This window comes from Aricia agestis, chromosome 16, assembly GCF_905147365.1.
Source record: "Aricia agestis chromosome 16, ilAriAges1.1, whole genome shotgun sequence".
Lineage (NCBI taxonomy): Eukaryota > Metazoa > Arthropoda > Insecta > Lepidoptera > Lycaenidae > Aricia > Aricia agestis.
Genome location: NC_056421.1, coordinates 3,327,173 through 3,342,528, shown reverse-complemented (window position 1 = coordinate 3,342,528; position 15,356 = coordinate 3,327,173). Strand labels below are relative to the sequence as shown.

At 36.9% G+C, this 15,356-nt stretch overlaps 1 protein-coding gene across 6 annotated transcripts in view; it reads left to right on the top strand.

The window, feature by feature from the left end:
• Positions 1-15,356, top strand: part of LOC121735071 (uncharacterized protein CG43867) — a 377,036-nt gene that overhangs the window by 340,941 nt on the left and 20,739 nt on the right. For 4 of the 6 annotated variants that reach the window (XM_042125746.1, XM_042125748.1, XM_042125745.1 and 1 more), the window contains 9 exons: positions 7,221-7,316; positions 8,715-8,903; positions 9,296-9,406; positions 9,909-10,076; positions 11,431-11,530; positions 12,312-12,463; positions 12,848-12,973; positions 13,876-13,993; positions 14,204-14,395. In XM_042125746.1, the coding sequence (XP_041981680.1) occupies positions 7,221-7,316; positions 8,715-8,903; positions 9,296-9,406; positions 9,909-10,076; positions 11,431-11,530; positions 12,312-12,463; positions 12,848-12,973; positions 13,876-13,993; positions 14,204-14,395 (1,252 nt within the window). Of the gene's footprint in view, positions 1-6,251; positions 6,379-7,220; positions 7,317-8,714; positions 8,904-9,295; positions 9,407-9,908; positions 10,077-11,430; positions 11,531-12,311; positions 12,464-12,847; positions 12,974-13,875; positions 13,994-14,203; positions 14,396-15,356 lie in introns of all 6 variants that reach the window. The other 2 variants (XM_042125750.1, XM_042125747.1) reach the window with 2 other exon arrangements.

Sequence of the window (15,356 nt, the reverse complement as noted above, 5' to 3'; positions counted from 1 at the left end):
ATTTACGCTTCTAATGACCTATGCCTATCATAATGAAAAATAATGTCATTTTTAATCGCGTGTTCCTTTTTTTTAATTTTCTTTTTTTAATACGTCCGGATACTTCACACACTCAAATTCAGACTTTGATCTATTCTTGGCGGCAAATGTTCCGTGTCGTTGGTAAACATTTAGATTGATAGTATGGTAGTGTGACTAGTGTCAATAAACTGAAAATGGAAACGAGCCTGTCGGGTCGCTTCGGGTGCTCCGTGGGTGTGTGACGGATGTGTTACTGTTTATTATCTGTCTGTCAAAGATACTTTGAATTGATTTAGCCTCAAATTACTTTTCGTGATATTGGAATATTATGTATTGAATTATTTAATTAAAATTGTTTTGATTAGTAACAAAACATAATACTAATAAACTGAAAAATAATTACTCTATGTGTAGTTACTCTACACACAGGCTCAAAAAACATGAATCAAAAAGTGTGTTCCATGTTCAAATAAGACTCAAACGTCATAATGTGTTCCAAATTTAAATTACGTAAGAGCGAAGAAAGTTTGAAACGCTAAGCGAGTGTGGATGAAAGATGTATGGACTTAGTTTATAGGCTCGTTGCAGTACATTAATTGGTTTTAACGTAAATAAATGGTTTCCTCACACGTTTAATTATAAACTTTGCCGGGATAAACGCGGAAGACAAACAATGCGCCGCCGGCTACGGCTTAATTAAGTATAACTTTTTTTATTTGTATCTAGAGCAACGAGCAATTAAACGTAGCATTCAGCAATTGTTCCGGGAAAATATTTTCCCCGCAACCATTATCTTGATCATCGAGAATTAAAGTATTAAAGTTACCGGATTACTGTCACAGTACCTATATTAAAGTATTAATACCTCAGTCACTCTTGAAGCCGAAATTATTAATTCAAGTTCAAAATCGTAGCAAAGTGCAGTAGCTACTACCTAGTACCTACTAGTCATGTCATGTTTAGTTTTTTTTTTTGTTGGCTTTTGGCACTGACACCGGGGGTGTACTTTGCCACATACAAGGGTAATATTCTTCTATACAATATTTTCATCATCGTTTTACAATATCGTCAAGCAGCGACCACATAGCCTCTAGACGCCTAATGCAAGGCGAATACTTTCAGAGAATATGTAAGACTTATAGGTCTTACTTTAGATAATGACAGCGAAATCTGTCTTAGTATCGACCACATCCGTGACCCGTGTACATCTCGTACGTTTCATACAAAATATTTTTTACTGTCAAGAATCAATTTATTCAGAGCTCAAATTACACTGGTCTGAATCCATGACGAAAGCATTTGACATAAGTCATATCCTTTATTTATATTAGGTCGTATTAAGACGCCGATTTTGGGCTACTTTAAAATAAAATATAAATATGTACTGTTTTTTTTTTATTTCTTTTGACAAGCGCTACTCGTACTTCCCATCACTAGTTCTGATTTATGACATGCCGTGAATTTGAATTGGCCAATCGTAATGCATTTTTTCCCTCTCCCCCCGCGTCGCTTACCTCAGCACATCGACACAATAATTTGATAGGAGAAATCAAAACATTTGTCGTCAAGTCTAAAGTCTACTCAAAGTCTATGTAAATGTCAAAACAGTCTAGGAGTCAAGTCGGTCAATTCAAAGTGGTAGACGCTTTACTGAAACTTTCGTCGGAGTTTTGGAGGGAAAACAACGAAGCACGTTTCTGGAAGTTGCAGTATTTGCCTACACTTGTGCACGATAACGAATATCTAATAGTTAATATTCCACCAATATTACACATTAAAAACCCAGTTTACACAATTTTAGGAAAACAATACAAAAACACAACGTCACTCTTTCACATTCCCGGCAAAACCCCTTTAGTGTAGTTAAGTTTATAAAACTCATCAGTTATAATTTAAAAAAAGACTTTGCCCATAATATGACAATTTTGGTTCAAAACTAGTGTTTGGAATTTGGATCATTGAATCATGATGAGTCTTTTGTCATTTTCCTAATAAACCTATTACCTAACCCTATAGGTATTCATGCTGATATCTCGCTAGATACTTCACGTGAACAGTCAATAAACTAAGGTTGGGTTGCACCAGAGGCGTGGTTAAAGTTAAAGTTAAGGTTAAAGTTATAGTTAAGACTAAATTAAGCTTTAACTGTAACCTAAACTTTGACCGGAGAAATTGACAGATGACAGCTGGTCCAACAAGGTTATAAATGAACGTGGGCGGGGGCGCTGCTGGTGAAGGAGAACTGTCAAAAATGGCGTTTTTGTATGATGACAGCGTTAGTTCCTTTTTTCGTCTTGTGCATTTAAAACCTTGTCGAGCTCTATGGTTATGGTTAAATATGGGGTCTTGATGGCGTCAATTTTTAACTTTAACCAAAGATTTGACATTTTGCATTGTAGTTAAAGTTAAAGTTACTTATAGTTAAAGTTACAGTTATAGTTAAAGTTAGTTGCAACCCAACCTAAGGAGAATGTCTAGAACACATCTAGAATTTTATAGAAATCTCCAGAGATCTCCACGTTTGGAAAACGTATCTGACATTTCAAATGAAACTGATTTATTTCTGTACAACAAAGTTTAAGTTGAGTTTTCAACGCGACACCTCGGGGAGTTGCTCAGGACTGCAGTAATCACTTAGGTACTGTCCAGTTCTAGATTTCTAGACACGCTATTTCTAGACCTAACCTAAGTGGTCTTGGTTTTACAGACGATTTCGAGAAAGCTACGCATTGTTTTTAGCGCCAGTTGCACAGAATATTTCAGTGGGTAGACAAACGAGATGCGACTGTAGAAAACAATGATAAAACATACTTTCTACCAGCGGGGCTAAATGCAGGTCGCTTTTAAATGTAATCATGTTATGAATCATAATATGATTCATTTTTCTACAATCGAAAAATGCAACTCTGCTTGCAATTCATTTCTGTATTTTTGTACTGATTTGACAGCTGTTGTCAGTTTGACAGTTTTGACAATTCATGTGCTGAATTGTTTAAGAGGAACTGCTAAATGTGACCAGCCCCGCAGTTTTATTTGATTACTAAAACGTAGAATAGCACATTATAAAGACGAATAATATAGAGTTCCGCCGATACTAACGATTTTATTAATAACTAGCGGCCCGTCCCGGCTTCGCACGGGTGGACTTAAGTTGGAAGTTTTAGTAAGGATCCCTAATATTTTCTTGCAAAATTATAGCCTATGTTACTCAGGGTAAATGTAGCTTTCCAATGGTGAAATAATTTTTGAAATCAGCACAGTAGTTTTTGAGTTTATTCATTACTAAACATCGGATTATATGCATTTGCTTTTTAAAGCGATAGTGCACATTTTGGCATTTCTTCGTTGGTAGTGCATATTTCGGCCATATTATGCTCTCGTTGTCTCCAAACTAGCTATCATAATACACATCGAGGCCACGAAACAGAGGTATGATAAATCAAAATCCTTCAAATATGTAGCCCACCCTTGTTTAAAGACTTTCGCAATACACCCGAAGTACAATATCTTTATAGAAACAAAATGTTTCTTTGTAGTTGGCCACATTTGAAAAAAAATGAATAAAGTCGATAATTAACTTCCATGGGCACTAAGATTGTAAGTAAGGAAAGAAGAAAAAGTCCTGGATTTAATGGAATTATGAAAATTAGTGCATTTATCATGAGCAACACCGGAAAACTCTTCCAAAAAGAATACACTTTTATAATAAGTGACACACCACGTCAGTCTGGCCTTGCGGCCCCGTGCTAAGTAGCTGAAGGACTTGTCACTTGTGTTACAGGTACCAGACAACATAAATATATTTAATACTTTTATACTATACATATAATTAAGATTTTTATTATATATGATACACATATTTAATACACATCCATGATCCAGGAACTTTGAAAACTTTTTTGTTCCGTCGGCGGGTTTCGAACACGCGACCCCCGGCTTGAGCAACAACCCACCTACTGAGCCACAGAGGTCGTCAAAGTTGGAAAAACGACAACGAATACATTATATTTATTTGCACTAACATAATAATAACTAATATTATAATTTAATATTTTCACTCGTGTCATATCAATGATGCAAATAGGATTACGACTCAGAGAAATAACTCACGTAGGGAACGCTGTAAGACTTTAGTGTCACCACTCACCGCAGACTTACAATTTAAAGTTGGCCGACTATCGTACAAACCACAGAAATAGATCAAGATAGAAGCGCCATGTCGCTCCAATTTGTATGAACACGAGCGTATGGCGCTTCTATCTTGATCTATTTCTGTGTTGTACGATAGTCGGCCAACTTTAAATTGTAAGTCTGCGGGGACCCTTATACTCCTCCGTTGTATATTTTATGGACTTGGAGTCCAATAGGGATGATGACAAGGTCAAAGATTAGCGAATTTTGTTAATAAAATAAAGAAATCACGGTAAAAAATGTGTTCCCAAAATTTCAGCTTGATAGCATTTGTATTTTTTTTGTTATGCGCCTTCAAAGTTGGATATTCCAGTCGATTTTTTTTTCAATTTAATTTCTTAATATTTGTATACAATGCGATAACTTATGCAATTAAAAGCAACTTTTGTTATGAAACCACTTTCATAAACGCAATATTTAATATACCTGTCGAACAAAGTTGTCTCCCGATGCGTACAAACTACGAAAGACTGACGTCATACTTTCGTAGCACTTTGTATGGAGCGTTTCGGGCAGGTCTTTTTTATGAGATATTTGAATTGTCATAATTTGGTGAATTTTTAAGCTATCAGAGTCATTCTTTCAACGATGTTTCTATTTTTTAAGTGTCTTTCAATTACCGATAAGAAAAAAAAATAGTCATCATGCCTATTCTATGACGTTGGAAATACGACCTTACTGCTGTGAAACTAGAACTTTTTTTTTACTATCAAGCTAATTTTTTGTGAGTAGCTTCATTTTGATAAGACAAACAACATTTTTATCTGCGAAAAATCTTGAAAGTAGTAGCTAACAGAAATAGAAAGGATTTCATACTTTGACTTAGATGGTCCTAAAATATGGACTGTTCTATTTGTAGGACAATGTTACTCTTAAATAATATAACTATTAACCTATAATTATACAAAAAATCTGCTTGTTAGGGTTCCGTTTTAGGGTTCAGTAGTCAACCAAGTTTTGTTGATTACAGAACCCTATAACGGAACCCTAAAGAGCTGATTTTTTCTATATTGATAGATTAATAGTCATATAATGTAAGAGCAATATTGCCCTGCAAATAAAACAGTCACTAATTTTAGGACCATCAATTCAAAGTATGAAATCCTTCCTATTTCTGTTAGCTACCACTTTCGAGATTTTTCGCAGATAAAAATGTTGTTCGTCTTATCAAAATGAAGCTACTCACAAAAAATTAGCTTGATAGTAATAAAAAAATTGTTCTAGGCCTCCCGTATTAATAATAATATATTTGGTTTCTTATAAGGGGAACACAAACCGTTAGATAATGCGATATGAAATAATGGTCTATACTCCATCGTGAATGTTAGTGGGTGTGCGGTGTGCCTAGTTTATGTTTCGCCATTCAGAGAAACACTCATAGGTTATTCACATTATGAATCATATTTTGCCGTCCATCTATTTAGTTTTCAGCGTTGACGGATTTAGAAAGTTATTAGTATGGCTCTCCCCTAATATGATTCATACAATTTTGTTTTGGTAATCTATTCTTACCTTTTATTCAGTTTGCGGTTTACATTTTCTAAGGGAACTTTTGGCGCCTTGTTGCAATATTTTTAACCGACTTCAAAAAAAGGAGGTTATCAATTCCATCCGTATCACAGAATATATTATATTAGTAGTACCAACCCGTATGTATGTTTTTATGCTTAGATAAATGATTGGTCTCGCCAATCATTCATCTAAGTTTTTATGTTTGTGTTCACATATTTCCGGAACTACAAGTCCGATTTAAGTTATTCTTTTTTTGTTATACTAGGTATTGTTCAAGTTAGGGAATACTGCAAGTTTCATCAAAATTGGTTCAGTAGTTTTTGAGTTAGGGAATTTTAATTCTTAATTACTTACATACAATTTTGAAGTCGGTTTTATCTTTTTAAAATAATATTTGCTTTAGTATAAATTACTTGATATTCCATATTTTTTACAAGTTTAGTATCTAAGTCGTAACTCGTAAATATTGCTAAAATACCTTAAAACGATAATATACTCAATATTTATAATTTCTTTTATATTTTAAGGCTAGTCTTTTACCAAGTACTAAAGTGAATTAACGTGTCTAGAGAGTTGAGTGCGAGTGCATTATAACTGTGATGAGTCAGCGAGAGGTGGAAGCCATCAAAATGCAGCATCTAAGTGCGGACCCCTGTAAGGAGGTTTTATTGATCTTGAGTATTTCTAGAACTAAGAAGGTTGTGATGAACATTTATTGGGAAATACTTATGTATTACGCCGTAGGTATAGGGCCCCCCTAAAATAAGAAAACAAGACTATATAGTAATATTACTATAAGTATTCTGGTCACAGTCATGGATAGCAAGATAACCTAAGTAACTAGCTTGTTTCACTTGTGCCGATCTAAATTTACTTTTTTTATTTATATCTACCACGTAATTACTTACGAGGAAAGACAAAAATTTCGTAGAGTTACCGTCATTGATAATAAATAGTAATAGAGCTGCCACAATGATTATTAAATATAGAGTACCTAGGTATTTACGAGTTACTTTGTGGAAAAGCGAGCAATTGCTGTTTACATTTTGTTCACTGTCTCTACTCTCTATGTTATAAACGCTATAAACGATAAGATAGTGTGTAGGCAGCCTGTGTATCTACATTCTACAATGATATCTAGGTAACCGACATTGTTCCTAGCTATACCTACCTAGATTTCAAAGGCTGCGGTTGAGTAGCAATGCGTCGTATGCAGTCTCAGGTTATTAAATCGTGTTGTGGTTACTATGTGTGATATAACGATCTCATGCTAAAGAGACTGATCGATGAATGAGCGTAAATATCTAAGCATTTGCCACTAAGAATTATTGTCAGTCTGTCTTGAACTCTAGAATTATTCAGAACGTAGGTACCTAAATATAGTATTATCTAGCTAGAACCAAAATTTAAAAACATTGTGTTACTGATTTCGTAGCCCTTTTGAGGTGCGTGTTTAAAATTTAAAAATTCATTGACATTCTATTTTCTTTTTTCAGGTCCGCGCCATGGAGCAACGACTGTGCGAATGGCCGGCGGGCGCTGAAGGCGCTCCGAAGGCCATCACGCGATTAGAAGGTCAAATTGAAGAACAGGTAAATTTCAGGGCTTGTTATTCTAGTCTTGCTATACGGAGGGATGTCCTGGATCTGTCTAACATAGGACTCCCTCCACGACCGGCCAGTCTGCCTCACAAGGGACCGGACTTCCTCCAAAATAAGGGAACGCTTAGGCAAACTGAAACGTTCCCCTCGGCGCCGGGACTAGCTAAGCCGGTTAGGTTCCCATCCTTGCCCGGAGCCCCGGATTAAACAGAAGTTTGGAGGTTCGCGTAAAGACGCCTCCGCACTCCCGTCATACGCCGGCGGAGCGGAACGGAGGATGGATTATCCTCTCTGTTCCGCTCCGCGGCCTCTTTCTGCGAAAGGACGGTTCGCAGAAAGAGACCGCCGCCTGCCAGGCCTCATCGCTCTCGAGCATCCCGCCCAAGCACCGCCATGAGATCATGGCGCTGCACGGGTGTGTGCTGGGCCGTATCCTCCGCAGCGCCGTACTCATGGCAGGGCGGCAGGCTGGCGTAGGCGTACCTGGATCTTGAACCCTTTAGTCCAGTGATACTCAACCTTTTTTATACGGGCCACAAATACGTTTTGGTCTTGGTGTCGCTAACCGCTACCGAAATTAAAAAATATAATATAGGGTAGATACTGGGTACATACCTAATATTCTTCAAAATTAGCGATTGCTCAAAGCTATCAAAAGCTCCCATTTTCGATTTCCATAATAAAGCCACGAACAAAACTAAATTATTTTCTACCGTTCGAGTACTTACTACTTTTTATAAGTAGGTACCTTTAGGTACCTACTTATAAAAAATAGTATACTTATAATACTACTTCTACTACTACTATATTATAATAAAATTTCTTTTGAAATAAGCAGTTCCTTTGTGTCGTCTTTCTAAGTCAATTTTTATGTAAATAGTGTCTTGTGTGCAATAAATGTTGAATAAAAATAAATAAATATTCTCAACATGCATCCGGCATCCCATAACCAAATATTGAGGTCGCGAGTGCGACCCGCGTTCATTCCTTTGTGACGTCACGGGTTTCGTAATGTCAACTGTCAAGTGTCAACGTGACATTTTCAAAGAAAGAAGTGTTGTTTTTTTGTTTTGATTCGAAATTCAAGTTTTGAAATTAACAATTTACGTAGAAAACAAGGCTTTATCTCGCTTAAAAGTTACGAAAATTAAAATATTTAGTTGCTAAGATGTTGCTAAAGTTTTACATGAAGCCTTACAGTTTTGAGGAAACGTAAAAATAGTTTGAAATGCAGGTAACTTGTTACAACTTACAAGTGTTTACAAGCTCTTGTTAGTTCTAATCTTGTCTAGTTGTGTAGTGTGTGTTTTTACTATAACGTAAGCAGTAAAGCAGAAAAGTATAAAGTCAAGTATGACTCGGTTCCCACAACGTTTTGTTTATTTTCAGAAACAACTAAGACTCCAGGACGCGAAGCAAGTTGAGGCGAAGGCAGCTCGGATAAAAGAGTGGGTGACGAACAAGCTGCGAGAATTAGAACAGCAGAATCAACTACTGCGAGAACAGAACGACCGGTGTAACCAACAGCTTGAGCTGCTGAGAAACCACATAGCGGCACAGGGCAGCAGGAATTGTGCTGTAAGTGTCATTTAGGTATACTTACTTTATTGCAGCAACATTTTGGTGTATGTTTAGGCCAAAAAACATGCTGTAGAGATTTAGACTTCTTTCATCATAAATCATGCCCTTATTGTAGGGATATAATCAGTAAACACTTTAAATATTCCTCACATTATTTGGCCAAAATTAGTATTATGAGCATCTGAACAAAGTTAGCAAATTTAGTGATTTGATTTTGCTCTATTCTAACTGCAGGCTCACAAAATATTTCCAATAGCTACATAATGTAACTAGTAAAATAACAACTTTGTGTTTTCATTAAAGTTTTAGATCATTATTATATATTAAAATAATCTGCTAAGACTGATTCTAGGTAGATAGTAGGTTTAATGTCCCAATATGTCCTTCAGTTCCTTCCCTCGAGAGGAAGCCTATCCCTCGAAGTGAGATCCGAAGACACTCGGTCAGCAAGCCTTTTGGCTGCCAGCCGGAGACGATCAGAAAGCCTCGAGGGGCCGCAGGTAGCCCGTTGATGTGAATGTTGTATGCTAAAGCACTTCAGCACTTGTAAACATGGCCTCTCTTTTGGAAACATTAAACTCCAATAAATGGATGTAATTATTTCTTTACTTCCACTTTTGCTTGTGCACTGTCTTTTCAGTTGTAGACAAACCTTTTAAACACAAGATAAAAATGTATTGTTTATTTTGAAAGATCTAATACCTTTTTTTTACTTTCTAATAACTTTACACTGTAAATATACTGTAAAAGTTGCATGGAATGCATAAAAAACTTTTATACCAAACAAGAAACGACTCATAAATCTAAAAAAAAAATCTAAATAAATTTGAATAAGCATGATGTTTAAACTTTCTCGTTGTAAAACATTTTGTGATTTTAAAAGGTGCCTGTTATGTTAAAATATGTATATTAATTTTGAAACTTCAGTTATTTCAGTCATATGTTCCTTTTGAGAGTAGCTTAAGACACAACAGATAACAGACATTTATTCTCATGTTTCAGCTGCCAATAGTATCATCTGAGCCACACTACAGTACTCCAGTGCGGCACAGAAGAAACCTGTCCATCGGCACAACAAACCCTAGTCAGTCAAGTGTTTCACAGCTGACCACCATGAACAGGACGATGGATGAACGGACCACTGCTAGTTTACTGGCTGATGATTTAGCAGTAAGTTTTACTATACTAAGGGCATAGCTGGGCACCGTTAATCAAATAGTTAACTTCGTTAATTGTTAATTCGTTAAGAAAAAAGTTAGCTTCGTTAAACGTTAAAGCGTTGCATTTCGGACGAATTAACACAAGTTAACGTTAATCGTTAATCCTTTAATATGTATAATATTATGGCCTTGTTATGACTTATATCATTGCGTTAGTGTACATACAAAACCTGTTGGTTTAGGTTCTGGAAGTTAACAGGTTAGGGACAAAACAAAATACTTTTATAATTATTGTATTCTACCTAACTAAATTACACTGCACTCTTCTTTGTCAACATGCAAACGATTTATAATAACAATAAATAAATCACCTTTCACTCTATAAGGACCGGCGCTGAGTAATGAAATGATAAAACGAAACAAATCTCTTCTCACTCGCACGCGCCTGAAAATGTATCTAGTATCATAGAGTAATAAATATATTACGTTTTTGTTTCACTCGCTGTTGCCGTGCCGCGGCGCCGCGGCGCGCTGCCCGCCCGCCCGGGCGTCGCAGTCGTCGTATGTCGTTTCATACTAACTGTCTGAACCTGTTTTCGCGCCGCGCCGCGGTGCCGTGCGGTAAATAGTAGGCATTGTATTAACGATTAACGAACTTCTGCATATTAACGGAAGTTAACGAGTCCGTTAATTTTTTTAAAGTTAACTTAAAAGTTAATCCGTTAATCAAAATGTTAACTTCGTTAATTAACGATTAACGAGTTAATGCCCAGCTATGACTAAGGGCCTGTTTCACCACTTCCTGATAGGATAGGCTATCACAACTTTTTTGACACATTCTCCATATTTGATCTGTCAAGTTAACTGGTGGATAGCCTATCCGGCACTTATCAGGAAGTGGTGAAACAGGCCCTAACTATCATTTCGGTTGCTTTAAATATATCTTCAACCAAGAGCAGGGCCTATGCCGTGCAAGAGTAGGACTAAAACCAACTCAGTAATCATTTTAGCAATCTTTTTGGAAGTTTTATAGTACAGTACTAATAAGTACTAGAAAGTAAAGCGAAAGGTACTAATAATATTTATTATTATTTATAACTGATTTTATAGATGAGGTGTCAAAGAATTTCTCAACTGCATATCTTTATGTTTCTTATGTACTCAAACGTTTTAAGTAATTATATAATACATTTTATGCAATGTTAAATTGATTGCCTGTTATTCTTTAGTCTTTTTATAAACGCTGACTATTGTATGTTTAATAAGATGTTTTTATTTTATTTTTTACAAGAGCTTAAGCTTGTTTGCTTAATAGGAATATAAGTTTTATGTCAAATAAGTCTATGAAACGTTTATTATTTCAGACGGCGGTAGAGAACCTAGTAGTGCTTCCGACGACACCAAACACCTCCACAGACGGTGACACCACGCACGACTACGCCGAAATATACACACCCAGTAGAGGTACAACTATACTATGTGTTAGTGTAAACACCGTTATCATTGAAACCATCAAATGAGCCCGTCAAAATGAACAACTTTTTCTATGAGAACAATGCTGGGAACTCAAAAAAATCCGTCTTCGTACCCATACAAATTGCCGATCCGGGCATCCGTATGGGTCTGAAGACGGCATTTTTTTTTCGTGTTCCCAGCATTGTTCTCATAGAAAGTTGTTCATTTTGACGGGCTCATTTGATGGTTTCGAGGATAATGATTAATGGTGTTTACACTAACACACTGTATTTTACTAGATGACGCCCGCAACTCCGTTGCGCCAAAATTAGTTTATCTCGCGGAAACCGTACATTTTTCCGGGATGAAAAGTATCCTATGTCCTTTCCCGTTCAGTGGTTTGGGCGTGAAGAGTTGACAGACAGACGGATACATTTTCGTATTTATAATATTGGTATGAATTTAAAGCTTGTGTGTTAATAATGAAAGCTTGTAAACTGTATGCTTGGTTGTTGTTTCTTTACGCAAAAACTACTGATTTTGAACAAAGGCAGTAGTTGAGGTTCTAGATTAACACACACTGCATAGGCTACTTTTTATCTCGAAAATTTTGCCTATGGGGATACTGTAGAAATACGACAGTAACTGCAGCAAAGCCACGGCTATAAGCCAGTAACATTTAAAAGCCAAAATTCATTGTTCAATATAATAACTACTGGACCTATTTTTATAAAATATTACCCTGATCATAGGAAGAAAGGAGAAAAACTTTGAAATATTATTTTTACAGAACGTACCCCAGCATGGCAGGGTGTGAATGTCATCGTCCAGGGCAACAGCCGCGGGGGATCCTCCACGGGGGAGAGCTGCGCCTCCGACCAGCCGCGCCCGCCCACGCCGCCCCTGCACCGCTTCCCTAGCTGGGAGGCCAAGATATATCAGGTGTGTTGATCCGCCCCTGGCAGGGCGTCTATGTCATCGTCCAGGGAAATAGCCACGGGGGACAGCTACGCCTCCGACCAGCCGCGCATAGCATTGCATAGCCACCATAAAAAAGATTTCTTCCTCCAGTAGGATAGACAAAGTGACAGATAAAAAAAATTAATCATTCTGTGCCTTAAATCTGTCAGTGTTTATATTTCGCATTTCTAAAATTGTTGCCATGCTACGAACAGCCTACACATAATATTATTATTTACATTTTATGCCGACATAGGTACTATAGGAAAATTCGATATCGCGATGTGCGAATGTGGCGCTAGTTCTATCGCCACATAGACACCTTTTCTACTCAAATTTTATTATTATTCGTATTTTATGTGACAGGTGGCAGACGACGGCCTCCAACAGTCGGTAGAGGAGGAGCTAAGTCCGCCGCCCTGCCCGCGCCCCATGCACGAGTCCACCAGCTACCAGGACATATCCGTTCCTGTATACGCCACTGTGAAGGGGGTAAGCAGTGATGCTAGATTATTAAATACAAGCAGTTATGGTGCTCTGCTTCATTCCATACCGATATTGGCATTTTTATGAGAGTACTAAACTACAGTTAAAACTAACCGACCACCATTTGCAAACCGCGACATAAGTTGCCAACAAAGTCCAAAATATATTGTGTATAATACTGAACATGCTTAAGTAAATCACATTCCAATAATTGCCTGACAATACGAATTAAGCTCTAACCTAGTAGATCAATTTATTGTGTAATATTATTGACCGTTTAGGGTTAATATTGAAAGCGCCTGCCTTTCAATCTTATTGCCAAATAAACTGTTTAGTAAAACTGAAGCGTGATATTGCACAGTAAAATTGATCGTCTAGAGCAGGGGTCACCAAATGGCGGACCGCGGTCCGCATTCGAACCGCCTACCCATTGTGTGCGGACCAAGCATGTTCGAAGAGGATCTTCGTTCATCTTAGGACTTCAACTGTCAACATGTCCAGGATTTAATGTCAATATCTATAGCTTGCACCAATATTTCTATCCATACTTCAGAGAGATAATTAGCTACAAAAAATGGTTACTTTTCTCATTGATATCTAAAAAATACCTTTGTAATTTCCGTAATTACCTTCGTTTAATTTTTTTTATACAAAATGTGTGGACTGCGAAGGCCATTTCATGTCTTAAAACGGACCCCGAGCGAAACTAATTGGTGACTCCTGTTCTAGACCCTAGCCCCGCTACAGTACTTTCCAGGCTAAAATACCTGACTTTTAATGTTGAGTCCATTCTCATTGCAATGGCGTAGTATTATGGATATTGATTTCCAGGAAATATTTGCACGTCTACCTACTTATGTATAAATCAATCTGCAAAGTTGTAATTCAATTATATTTTTATCTTTCAGCGCGCAAGTCAAATTCGTTCTATGCCTTTCACCGGTGATTCTTCGGACGATTCCTCGGAGGGCGAAGAGTCTATGGGAGTGACTGTACAGAACACGCCTCATCATAACCCCACTTATGGTAATATTTATTGTGCTTGTATATAAATCAAACCTTCTTTTGTTTTACTAGAAAAAAAACAAGAGAAATAATATAACATATTTTAATGAATATTTAGCATTCGCTTGTAATATACATTACAAGCGAATGCTCCTGGTGGGGGAGCACCTATAGGTATTTACATGACAAACAATTTACACAGTCAGTAATAATTATACTTTAACTCACCAGCTCCCGGCCCACTACCCATCAACAACGTGAACCTGACTAGCGCGTTACCGGCAGCGCTCACGCAGCACGGCTGCAGCTCATCTGATACCTCCCTCTCCGCTTCATCACCGTCTAAGAGCTTGAAGACGTCGTCGAGTCTATCACCAGCTAAGAGATCGAGTAGCGGCTCGCCGAGCAAGAGTAAGACTAGAGGTGAGGGTTTGATTAGAAATAAATTAAAATATAAGGCCCACTTGCGCCAAAACTTTGAGTTAAATAAATAATAACCCGGGGTTTAATAACTCAGTGTTAACGTTTTTAATTTTTAACTCATACTACTTATTGCACCAGAAGTATTTATCCTAGATTCAACTAACCCGGGCTTATGTCATGTTCATTCATTCTTTTTACATCCAGTCAAATATGATAGAGCGAATGCTGAATAATTTAAGTGTACTGCTCTCTCTCGCTCCACAGTACTTTAAATAAGGCTATCTCCTTATGTCAGATTTGAAATGACACGTGGTTCTATGTCGCATTGTGTTGTGAATTGTGATATTTTGTGCAAATAAATTAAGCGGAAATTGATAAAAATTGGGAAGAAACACTTGTGTCCAATGTTTATCTAGTCTACCTATTTATAAAGGAGTTCACTAAAGACGCACTAATCCAATGATATTATTATTAGACTTTGGTAGGGAATTACTTTTTATGCTCATTTGTATATTGCAATTATTTTCAATTTTATTTAATAAAAAGAGAACAGTTTCTTTTTCTAGGCGAAATCTTCAATGGAAATCTTTGTCTCTTTGTGAGTAAATACGGGACCCTAAACAGATCGGTCCGTTCTACAATCCTTCTGTAATACGAGTCCGAACTAATGTATTCGATAATTTCTTCATCATCATCAGATAACAACCACTGATCACTTATCATGGTTAAACACATAATAAAACCGGTACCTATTACTGAACACAACAAACTACATAAGTCATAACCGAAAAATCTCAGTTTTGATATTACTAACCCAGAGTTAGTTGATTTAACCCTCCGACATCGGTGGGTTAAAAATTTTAAAAATTAACTCGAGGTTAACTCCTAACTCTTGGTGGTGCTTGGTGGTGCAAGACATGATGTGAATTTAAATTCGAAGTTTAATTTAACTCAGAGTTAA